General features: G+C 38.2%; 1 protein-coding gene across 1 annotated transcript in view; it reads right to left on the bottom strand.

Annotated features, from left to right (window-relative positions):
• nfixb (nuclear factor I/Xb) overlaps positions 1–12344 on the bottom strand; it is a 163290-nt gene extending 150946 nt beyond the window's left edge. Inside the window, 1 exon segment of the mRNA XM_028455212.1 lies at positions 12088–12344. Within this exon segment, the coding sequence (XP_028311013.1) occupies positions 12088–12114 (27 nt within the window). The 5' untranslated portion in view covers positions 12115–12344.
• Positions 12345–12611: the final 267 nt, after the last annotated feature.

Here is a 12611-nt window from a genome sequence, read left to right as displayed (position 1 = left end):
CACCATGATATCATTTTGTGCGACCACCAAAAGTAAATACACAAAATGACACAAAAAACACAAAATAGGAACTACTTAAACAACATGCAGAGGAATTTACAAACACACAGGAAAATGACAACAAATGCAGACAATATGACTCAGAAAACAACCAATAAACCCACAAAATGACATGAAAATAAACAAAATAAAACACATTAAAAGACAATATTAACCTTTGCTCTTTATTGTGTTGATGCTCAAACTGGTCATTATTCTAAATGCTAACACAAATGTTAATAATGTGGCCCCTACATCAGTCAATCATTGTTTTTTGGCCCCCCACTGTAACAGTTGCCCACCTCTGAATAGGTCATGTTAAAAGAGGTCATCTTATTTATTTTTTTTTTTTTTGGAGGGGGAGAAGTTTTACGAGGAGATATTAGAACAGAAGCTCCTCGTGAGTTAATTTAATAAGCAGTTTGTAATGAGGTTCGAGTGGCCATTTACAAACCACTAACTAATGTCAAGTATTACACTCACATCTGTCTGAATAACAGCCGATGTTGACAGGTCACGTTTAATGATTTAAGGCCCATCAGGGTGAACCTGCAGACCCAGAGGAAGAGGAACCTCGGGACAAAAATATGGCACCGTTTTGTTCTTTTTTTTTTTCCATTTTATTCCAGCAGTCCACACATTTTTACCGCTGCAAACACCTTTTCCCTCTCAGCCGCCCAGTCAGTTCCGTCGACACAGTGGTTTCCCAAACCACCACACAATGGCAGCACTGTTTGGATTTAAGATTTACGACTCGAAATCGAAAGGAAAGAATGCGCTGTACGACGTGTAAAAACTACAACCGTGACAAAGCTCACAAATATTCAGCGATGCATCTCTGGAGGAGGCACACTGTCCACTCTGCTCGTATCCTACACCAAGTGTTCGGCCTTTTTCTGCATATTCTGGCCCAATTATGTAATTTAGCACCCATGCATGTGTGTGTGTGCAGTCGCCATGGCAACTGCACAATATATCTGCCACCGCAGAACCGCACAAGGGCCGCGGGCAGCGCCAAGGTTGTGCCAAAGATTAATCCATGCCAGAGGTGACATGAGCGAAGGAAAAGTGAGGCTGGTGGAGACAACACACACACACACACACACACACACACACACACAGAGGCATGTGTGTGAGCAGACACACCAGCATATTTGCCTTCCCATCTCCTCTCTCACTCCTGGCTTTCCTTTCAAACCACCAGCACACACACTGGATATCCTCCCATTCTTCTTGGCGAGAACCTCCCGTGGCACTAGCAGGAGGAATCCATTCTCCACGGATGCTGAGACAGCTGTGCTGATACTGAATGAGGCACAGTTGGTCCCGCCTCTCTCTGCATGCAGGCCCAGATAAAAAATTAAAAAAAAAAAGAAACGACATGCTACTTAATTCAAAATCTATATCGCTCCCTGCCAAAACGCGCTCATCTCGTCTTTGTCTCCAACACCAAAGAGAGCCCCGGACGTCTTTGCGAAACAATGAGAAAAAATTAAAATTTGACATACATCTGCTTCTGCTGACGCACGGTGGCCGCCAGTCTCCAGCTGATACAGACAATTCATGATGAGGAATTCACACAGATATAGAAACAGCATGCACTGTGGCCACATTAGTAAAACACAAATAGGTTGATTATTTTATAACTCTTCTTCATCCACTTCAAGTCATCACTGCAGAAATACAAGCTTTACTTTTAACTAGGCACAAAATTATTGTGCACAAATGGCAAAGTTCATTGAACATTCAAACTTACATTTGTAAATCACAGTTGCATTAGTAGATGGATTTCTCCCCCTGTGGATATGACTTGGACAAGAATAAATAAATACAGGAAAGTGGATTTGATCCAATATGGGCAGCAGACCCCAAATCAGTATAGAAAGAAAAAGTGATTTTACTCCATATGCAAAAGATTTGCAGTGCAGATCTTAATTTCAATAGCGGGAGGATACCTGAGCAACCACAGGCAAACCACACAGTTGTGTATTCCATGATGGAAGTTTCTGGGACAGATGTTTGACATTTGGGACCAAAAACAATGTTTTTCTGTCAAGTGTTGATAATTTAGGAATACAGTTGTCAATCGATTATTTCCATTTTACAAAATTTCAATATAAACCAGGCAAGTCCTCCTAATTTGGTTATTTCAATTACACTATACAATAATAAAGGTACTGTGAGGTGTCACTCAATAGAGAAGTCAAATAATTCAAGAGCTGACTCATGTTAAAATGAAGCTCAATAATCTGCAATAACCAAAAATCAGTTTGTAATCGAATCGAGACGTCATTTATCAGAATTGAATGGGGAATTTGGTCTGAACGGCTGATTAGCAGACGTAATATTTGTGCCAATCTAAGCTAACCGAGGCTATAATTGTGTACAGTGATAAACTTTATAACTGCAATATTTGGCAGCATTTACATAGTAAAATTTAAAAAAAGAAGAAAGTTAACAATGTGCAGAGACTAAGGACGTCCTGATACAACTTTTCACTCCCAATATGATACCGATATTGTAACCTTGAGTATTGGTGACATTGATCCGATATAATATCAGCACAAATCATAAAGGAAAAGGCTTGATCAAGTGATATTGATCAAATAGAGAATAACATTCAGCAACAGTAAGCAGGGTTCCTACAGCTTCAGTCAGATGTAATTCAAGACGTTTTAAGACTTTTTATTAACATTTGAAAATAAATTTAAGACCAACTTCACACACAGTAAACACAATTGGGGGAAGAAACGCCACATCATGACATAGGGTTCAAGATATTGAGTTTTCCCTTTTGACAATTCAGAAAAATACAATATCGCCTATATCAATATACATATTTTTTATAGCTTATTTTGTATCAAAACACTGGTTTTAGAAGTCACTGCTTTTAGAACAGCATTAACAGTTAGATGGATTACTGAGAGCGTCCTAACCCAGACCTTCATCTAAACAAGCTACACTACAGAACTCACTCACACGTGCTGTCCCTGTATAGGAGAAAACGTGGCACATGTTGTTCCGCTGTTTGTTAATAAAAGTGTCTGTGTGGTATTTTGCATCTGCAAATTTAACCCAGAATTGTCCTCCTGGTAGGACTTTATTGAATTAAATTATTGAGATTTATATCGTCATTTTGGGAAAAAATATAAAAATATGAGTTTTGGTTCATATCACCCAACCCTAGTGTTTAGTGTAGACGTGTAACTGGCGGCCCCCAAAGTAAACACACAAAAATATACAAAATGTCAGTAAAAGACACAAAAATACAGACTAAAATAAACAAAATCACTCCAAAAACACACAATATGACTACAAAAATATATAAAACAAATATACAAAAAATAAAAGCCGTTAAGAAAAATCTTCGTTTCCATTTCCCCATGTTGTTGAACGTTGCTACAAGCATGACGCGTATCTGCATCGAGTCCTGCAGCAACCACGTCACAAAAAACTAATTACATAAAATCATACTCTTGTGTTAAAATGTAAGACTTTTGAAAAATTGATTTAAGACATTTTAATGACAATTATTATAATTGAATGACTTAAGTCTGAGAAACACTGACCCATTTATTATTAACCAAGGGGTTACAGATATTTTAACCTTAAACATAATATTCTACAATTAAATAAAAATTAGAAGATCATGAAAAATGACCTCAATAAATCAAATAAAAACAATATATATCTGTGATTTTAGATGCAGGCCAATATAGTTTGATGCTCTTTTTTTGTTCAAATCGGACTGACATCCCATTGAAATATGGGATTGGAACACCCTCAGCACTAGGGATAGACAGATATAGATTTTTTTCCCCATCAGCCTTAGCCAATTGCCAGTTTTCTTCAGCTGATACTACTTTTGCTCCCTCAATTTACGTCATAAAAATTACACGATGGTAACAAATGGTATGAGTCTCAATTTCTAAAACAGGCACATTTATTGAAATTAACAAAGGTGATGTGAAACGGATCGGCGAACACAGCAGCCCACATCAGCCGATGCCAATACAAAAAAAACGCAGAAATCGGCCGATATATCAGTCGGCCGAAGAATCGGTCTATCACTACTTAGCAGCAACCTAACCACGCCACAATTTTGAAGTGGCATTCAGTGAATTTAGACATATCTTATGGTAATATATATATATATAAATAGATGACTAACCTGTGTAAATATCAGTTTTTAAGTCATACATTGGCCTGTAACTGACTGCAGCCGGTTAGTGGAACACAGCGTTCAGGGCAGCGTATCCCGTGAAGAGGGGAAAGCCTCTAGCACTGGGACACAAAACGAGCAGCCAATCAGGCGGATCTGATTACATACGCACACGCACAAACTGGGCAGCAGGAGATCACAATAGATCAGCACTACGTGTCAATCAAACGCACGATGAGCTCATTCTCCCATTCAAGGCCCAAGACTGAGAGCTTTACTGGACGCTGAGTCACTGCTAAGCTTCAAGATATTTTCACTGGTTTTTTGGTGTTTCAGTTTTTTTACAGAGAGGCAGAGATCAAAGTGAGGATTTAATAAATCCAATTAAGACCAAAAGACGTTTCCCCACACGGAGTAGAAAAAGCAGGAGCTTTAAAAGGACACAAAGCTGAAACTGTAGGGTCTGGACCTGCAGTTCTTTCTAATGTTTAGATTTTTCTCATCAAACCAACATGAGCTCAACATAACAGCCTTGATGTAAACAATCCAATCTCTTCACCGTTATCTGTGTTGCAACTAAAACAGGTCGTAAGTCCAACATGAGGTGAACAGAAAGGGACACAAAAACCTTCACCTCATTTTCCCCGATTACCTCGATTACCGATGATGCACAAGACGAGCAAAAAAAACGACTTTTCAAGATTCAAAGTGAAACAAATCCGTTGAGTTTGGTTCAGGGCATTCCTTCCAGTGAAAAAGGATTTCATTTGGTTCTTCAACATTAAGTCTTGAATACAACTTTAAGAACTGTGAACGTAAACAATGCTTAGGCTCCAAGAGAACATGCAACTTACACATTAAAGTTAAACCTCTTGGATAGGGGAGACGTTACCAATCATGAGCTTCCAATAGCAACAAAATGTACTTTTTCCAGTGGATGGACCAGAGCAGAGCAATAATAGAATGACCATAAATGATGGAGCTCAAATCAGCCATGCAATGCTTCAAAGATGGAGTTTGAAAGGAACTACAATAGTTGCAAAGTGCCATGACAATAACCAAGAGGGAAACAATAAAGGTCTGATGCTACTCCCTGGTTATGGGTGCATGTGGTTTTATTGGGTTTTTCCCTTTTTTATTTAGCGCTTTGAGATTACTTTTGTTGTAATTAGCGCAATATAAATAAAGTTGAATTGAACTCAACTTCCTGTGTAATAAATAGGATTATTAGGTCAAACAGACTTTGAGAAATTTGTATGAGACTCACTTTGAGTCTTTCATAAATGAAGTAAAGCCTTGTAAGAACTGTGGCTAGATATTCACCACTGGCTAAATAATACCTCATTTATCCAACAGGAAGTTGCCCCATAAGTAAAATCCGATCTACAGTAGCAGATGCAGTGATAATGGGAGAAGCTTTAAACCTGATCATAGTCTGCACGGTTAATATCACATGGACTAAATAATACAAATAAAATTGTACAGCTATTCACACACGCACAACTTTATTCCATCACCGTCACATTTGAATTCTCTCAGCAGCTGCTTCAACTCAGATTCCAGGCCATGGGAGAAGAAAGGGAGGTGGTTTACCAAATATGTTTAAATGTAAAGTTACACTTTGAAAAGTCCAGACATTAATGGCATTAATCAGACAATGCTGCAGTGTTTTCAGTGAAAGCACGTTGCACTGATAAGGCCTGGTGGAGATGGAAGGAAAACATCATACATCCTTTTACGAGAGACACAGCGCTGATAAAAAGCCGCCACAGGCTGGGAGGCAACAATCACGACTACTGACGATGGATGGAGTAAAAAGACGGGGGGGGGGCAGGGGGAGGTGCCTTAATTGATGGTGACCCTAACTTTGTCTGCTGCACCCCTCGCAATGTTTTTTACACACTGCAAGTACTGCTCTGGAAACAGCTAATGTTAAAACATTTTTGACTTCACAGGTAACAAATAGAAATAAAAGTGGCTTTTTTAGCAGACGGATGGTGTGGAGGTTAAAAGAGTTTAGACAATTTCACTTTACTGCCTTTTCATTGAAAGCCAAAACTTGTGTCTTAACTCAATGACATCTACAGACTTCCTTGGTTTAGTAACGTTGACTGCCAATGACGTCTTTTGAAGTCAATTGTGTTTTTTGACTGAGGTTTGTTATGGCAATTATTATATTCATCATTATATCATCAAATGTGTGTTCATGTGTACAATTTGTCATGTTTTAATACATGATGACTGCATTACTCTTTGCACTTTTGAACAGCTGAGTCATGTTAACACACAGATAATAACCCTGGCCTGAACCTTCCCTAAAGGCCCTTTAGGTGTCCCTAAACCAAAAAAAAAAAAAATGCTTCAAATTCACTGACAGGTTTTTTCAGAAAAAGCCATTTTTCTCAGCTTTCTGTCACAAAATGGTGATTTGTGTGAAACTTTCCTCTATTCAACTGCTGATTAAAGAAGAACAAAACAAGCTATAAACATTTTATTTGATAGAAAGTAGAGACTTTAATCTTTCAAAATCTGGTTTCAGATTTCAGATTATCATAGTACAAAATATTCTGTGGGTCTTTAAAAATCAGCCCAAATGCTCTAAAATGGCTGACAGTGAGGGGGGTAGCTGTTCTGAAAATGGCTAGTAGTGAATGCCTTAACACAAGAACAAATGGAAAAACAAGTGTACAGTGTCCTCAGAATTAAGTAGGAAATGCTCTGAATTAGTTTCCAGGCGAGTGGGTCCTTATTATTTCATTTAAAATTGAGGAAGTGACTTATACTAAGGAGCGAAAAATCTATAAATCTAAAAGTAAAAACATTGTGACTTCTAACTTGGCGGTGAACCATGTCAATGCCTGTTTACATTAGATTTATGAAAATAATATGATAACTATGAAATATCCAAACCACCACGTTAAGTTAGCTTACGTTTGATTGAGCTCAGCGGCGAAAGAAGAGAATTGGACTTTAGCATTGACCAGATAAAGTAATGTTGACGGACACTTAGCTTAGCAGGTTAGCAGCATCCTGATTACAGTAAACAATTAGCATAAAAAGCTTTAAATCAGGGGTGCACAATACGTCAATCGGAGGCATTTTGTGTTGATCACACAGTAATGTATACCAGAAATGAAAACTAACAATTCAGCTTTTGACCTCAGTGTGAGGGGGCGCTAGCGCACCAATGTGTTCATTTACAACCTCTAATAATCATTAGAAGAAAATCCGCCTCCAGCCCTGAAGCTGCTCACACACGGACTCGACCAGGTACATTTATTATCAGCATCTTCAGAACAACCTACACGTGGAAACCATGGAAGTTCTTCTGAACAAAGTGATCTACAAATACTGAAACACTGTGTGCTACTGACTGCCACCAATAAATGGGATTTTTATTGTGGGTCTTTGATGAAATGAGCAGCTGTGTTTGATGCTTTGCATTTTCAAAATATTTTTTCCATTGTATTTTTTAAAAATATATTTTAATCAAACTCAGTTTTTAAGTGTTTCTGTTTCACTATTATTTTTGTATTTTAATACAAAGAAGTGGAAGTCAGCATTACATGTATACATTTTTAAATCCAAGTTCAAAGATTTTTAATGTTTTTACTGCTGATTTCATGCTCTTATTGATTTTGCTGTTAAATGTTTCCTGTTGCACTTTTTATTCATGTAAAGCACATTGAATTGCCTTGTGTATGAAATATGCTATACAAATAAATTTGCCTTGCCTCAATATTATACAAAAAATTATAGTAATTATATAATAATAATTGTATTAGTGTAAATATTAAAATCGAATGATTTACTTTCTACAAACACAGTAGATCGTGAAGAGCTGTCTGTGGTCAAATGTAGCTTACGAGCCAAAAAAAGTGTGCGTGCACCCCTGCTTTAAATCAACTGATATGCAGACATGGAGCAGTGATGAGGAGCATTTTAACATCCAGACATGAGACTTATACCCCAGAGCGACTTAGCTGTGGATTTTTCCAGGAAGATATTACATTTCTTGCAAAACAACAGATAAACCCGTGCGACATATATAGTCTGGATAATATGGTTAAAAAAAAACTAAACAAAGTCTTTGCATTTATGTATTTTTAATGCGTGCAAAAATGTAGTTTGACACTTTTTGGTCCCGACCGACAAATTTAGAGCCTCTGTTCTAATTAATAACAATTCTAGAGAAAGTATTCACATGTTTGAAAAATACAGTATTAAATGATGACTGTCACAGCCTGGGCCTGCTGCAGAAATATCACCAAAAAATAAAAATAATTTTTTCTCAAGTACAAACAGCAAAGGACACACACACACGCACACACACGCACACACACACACACACACACACGCACACACACCTAGTGCTGAATAAATAGGGACTAAACAGGACTTACCACTAATGCATTGTTTAGAAGGTGAGTAGGGTAATACTGAGAGGGTGTTAGGAAGGCGAGGAGGAGCATGGGGTCAGCGTCCAGGCGGGCATAGGAAGAGGGGGGGGGGGCAGAGGGAAGGAATAAGTTAAAAACGTGACAACACATGGAGCTGCAGAGAGATGGTGATCGTGAACACAACAGTGAGCGAGACGAGACGAGGCCGAGCGGGGCCACCCAGCTGCCTTTGGAAACGAGCGACACATCGGGAAAAGAAAACCCATCAAACAAGAGCAAATGGAAAATGTATCTCACTATAATGAGTGTGTGTGTGTACGTTAAAAAAACCTGAACTTAAAGCGGAGCAGTCGTGCTTTCCCTTAGCCTAGTTTCATCTCTATGCATTTAAAAAGCCCCTCTGACCGACACTGAAATGTTTTTAAACTAAACGTAGAGTCACACAGAAAACCCACTCCACTCACTGTTACACACTTCAAGGTGTTGATCACAGTTAATTATTTGTGCACAACTGTTGCTATATCTGAGGTCAAAGCTGGATTATTTACAGACAGGATGGGGTTAAGTGTGTGTGTGTGTGTGTGTGTGTGTGTGTGGAAAGATGTTTTTACACGCGAGATCAGAAATATTAAGAAATCTGCACAGTGCTTTGTTTAAGCCACATGTCAGTGAGTGAGAAGCACAGCACGTGCACTTATAGAGCATTTATGGAGCTGAACGCGTTGGTTTGATGGTCAGTCCTGAGGGTTTGTTTTAGTCGCTTTCTGCAGATAAATATAAACATCTTCCAAAGGATCCATTGTGAAGGTCAACACTGTAAACACGTAAAGCTGCCATTTGAACACACACACATTTTACTTTCACGGCGAGTGCACTGGAATTAGTTTCACATATTATAAAAAAAAAAAAAAAAAAAAAAACTGCGATAAAAGCTGTTGCTCATTCATTTTCACTCGTTTTCTCGCCGTCACACGTGGAGCTTTGTTTTTGTGACCAAGCTTATTATTCTTATTAATATTTTTATCTGTTCACAGTCAACATACAGTGCACACATATTACTGTTATCTTAGAGTTGCAAAGAGGAGACGTTTGCACTGAAATGAATTGTTATTGTGGTCATAATGTGTACATTTCATGGGGGTCGGTCAGCTGTTATTGTCCTGTTTGCTAACAACAGCTCTAATGCAGTCTGTCCTTATTCTACACACGTCATTAATTGTAAGCAGTATGATTACAAATATAGGATAATAAACAAAGAGCAATATAAATTGTTTAATTTCTGTCAAAAAAAAAACAAGAATAATTCCACCAAATGATCATCTTATAAGTTCGAACACAAGAAATCTAGTTTAATTTATTTTGTTTTCAACTTTTGGTTCAATACTGTAACTTCAAATCTGTAAAAGTTCAATTTTTGCTGAGACCTTAAATTAAAAAAATTCTCATTTTCTTGCTATAATTTCCCCAAAAAATTATTCCATCTTTGTGTTTGAGGAGCTTTCAATGAAAAACCCCCAAAATAAATTCAGTTTAAAGGTTTCCCACATGACACTAATGGAGCACACACACCAGCCTGAAGTAAAAAACCATTTGTCCATCATCACTTTTGTGACATTTATCAATTCAAGACAGCGACGACATCCTGCACTACAGTAAAGGAATTACAGTCAAAGCCTTTGTGTCCAACCCTTTTCCTTCTTTTACAGTTTGTCAAAGAGAAACTTCACATTTGTGCAAATACTGCAAAAAGGAGTTTTATAGCCTTAAGCACCAAGGATTCTGTTGACGTCACTAAGTCATTTTAATCCCAGGATATGAAGTTAGTACATTTTTTAACGAAACCCTGAACACTGCCTGTAAATCCTGATCCTAATATTGTGTTTGGGGCAAAAAAAGGAGATTTTACAGGTGATCCTGATCAACATTTAACACATAATTATGACAAAGACACTAAAAAAGTATGTATGTTTGAGAAGATAAATATATGCAAATTGCTTTTACAGTGGAAGGTTACAATATTTTTTGATTAAAATCAATAAAATGCATGTTTTAAAGTTGATGTATTTTTTGTAATGGATGTTACATGCAAAAATAACAACATAAATCCTACTCTGTAGTGTGAGATGATCCTAATTCGCCGTCTATGCCACAAACCCTCTGCTTCTTTTAATCAACGCACCGAGTGGCCGTTTAATAGCCTCCTCAATAAAATTAAGAATTAAAGAGGCGCAATAATAAAAGCTTCTCTCCCTCTCAGTCTCTGGTGTCGGCTGACGTTGAGATCCTCGCTGCTGAAGTTTCCAAATGGAAACCAGACACGAGGCTCGGGTCCATCCTCTCAGGCTCTGGTAGCAGCTCCGTCTCAGGCCGAGTGACAGCAGGGACGAGCCTTTTTTAATAAAGCTGCTGTAAAAACCAGGGACCAATTAGACTTCAAACCGGTCCGCTGTCAGACAAAGTCAATAAAGGATAAACAAGTTGGGTTTTATGGGAGTTTAGAGCTGCAGCTCATTTACAAACACTGCAACCGGTGGTTTCACAAAAGAATAAACCTTCAAAATCTAAAACAGAGGCTGCTGAGGTCTCCCACATACAAATTTCACTTTATAATTATGTGCATAGTTCACAATTTCTACAGGAAAATTATAAAATGCAACTGTAAATTACAAAATCAAACTGGTCATAAAATAGAAATTTGAAGAAAAAAAATCCCAACGCTGCAATATTCCTGGAAATAGAGGATTAGTTGCTAATACTCACATTTGGTGAGAACATTCTGACTCAAATATGAAATTTCACTTCACTTAGATATTATTTATAGGTGGACAGTGTAGAAAATACAGAAAAGAATTATTAATGAAGGTTTAACAATTGTTTGATGATCATATTTTAAAATATGTGTCCCCTGTATTATAAAACAAAGGCCAAAAACATAGACAGAAAAAGTATTTTTCAAAGCAAACAGCAAACACATTTAACATAAAATAAGAGCTGACTATAAACAGCCCGGATGCTTGCAAAAAGTTTCAGAATAAAATAATGTTGGTCACCTTAAGTTGGAAAAATAGAGAATAAAAGACAAGGTGAGCACACGTGCTTCCTTCTTGGTCGGAAATAATGTCTGCGGATGCATGCGCGCACACGCGCACGCAGTCCAGCAAACTTTGTTGGCCGCGCGCACAGCACAGGGGAGAAAAAAGGCTCGTGGAAAAGCCAACCATCCGCTCGTGCTGATTCTCTGCTTCACTTTATATGCAATAAAGTCGCAGCGCCATTTTCTACAACACCATGAGAGCACTTTGAAAAGTCGAGCATGAAACGCACGAAGGAGAAGAAGAAGAAGAAGAAGAAGAAGAAGGAGACCCAGTCGGTGGATTAACAATAATAAAATAAGCACTACTGACGTAAAGCAGCGGCCGGTGTGACAGACAGACAGACAGACAGACAGACAGAGAGAGAATGGAGGAGCAGCAGAGCAGCGTTTACCTGTGTGAGGCAGTAGGGAGAGTACATGCTGGCCTGCTGCGGTTACACGGGACGGTCGCGGAGCTTATTGGAGTTGGATGTCTCGCTAAAGAGCCGCATTGCATTCGCCCTCCGTCCCGTTTGTCTCAGTCAGTCCATGCTGCTGTAACCCCGCCTAGAAAGTGAAAGCTTGCACAAACTTTCAGGCAAAAAAACTTGGTGTCTCCCTCCCTCTCCTTCTTTCTGCTCCGACACCAACTTCAGCCAACTTTCAGTCTTTCACGCGCAGCTTCACTAGAATGTCACCGGGAAGGCGTTTTATGACGTTACAATGAGATAAATCTTCGTGTTTTTTTGTTTTTCAGACTTCAAACGCTGGTCATTCTTTAGTTGCGTTTTTCTGACCCCCCCATTATTACTGACATCAGAGAACAGGTAATAAACACGTATTAGAACGATTTTTAACAGAAAATTTAAATATAAACTAAGACTGTCAAGAACCTTTTTTAACCCTCCATTCTTTACATTTATCAGAGGTCACAAAA

The sequence above is a fragment of the Gouania willdenowi genome, chromosome 8, assembly GCF_900634775.1.
Source record: "Gouania willdenowi chromosome 8, fGouWil2.1, whole genome shotgun sequence".
Lineage (NCBI taxonomy): Eukaryota > Metazoa > Chordata > Actinopteri > Blenniiformes > Gobiesocidae > Gouania > Gouania willdenowi.
This window is presented reverse-complemented; position numbering and strand designations above follow the sequence as displayed.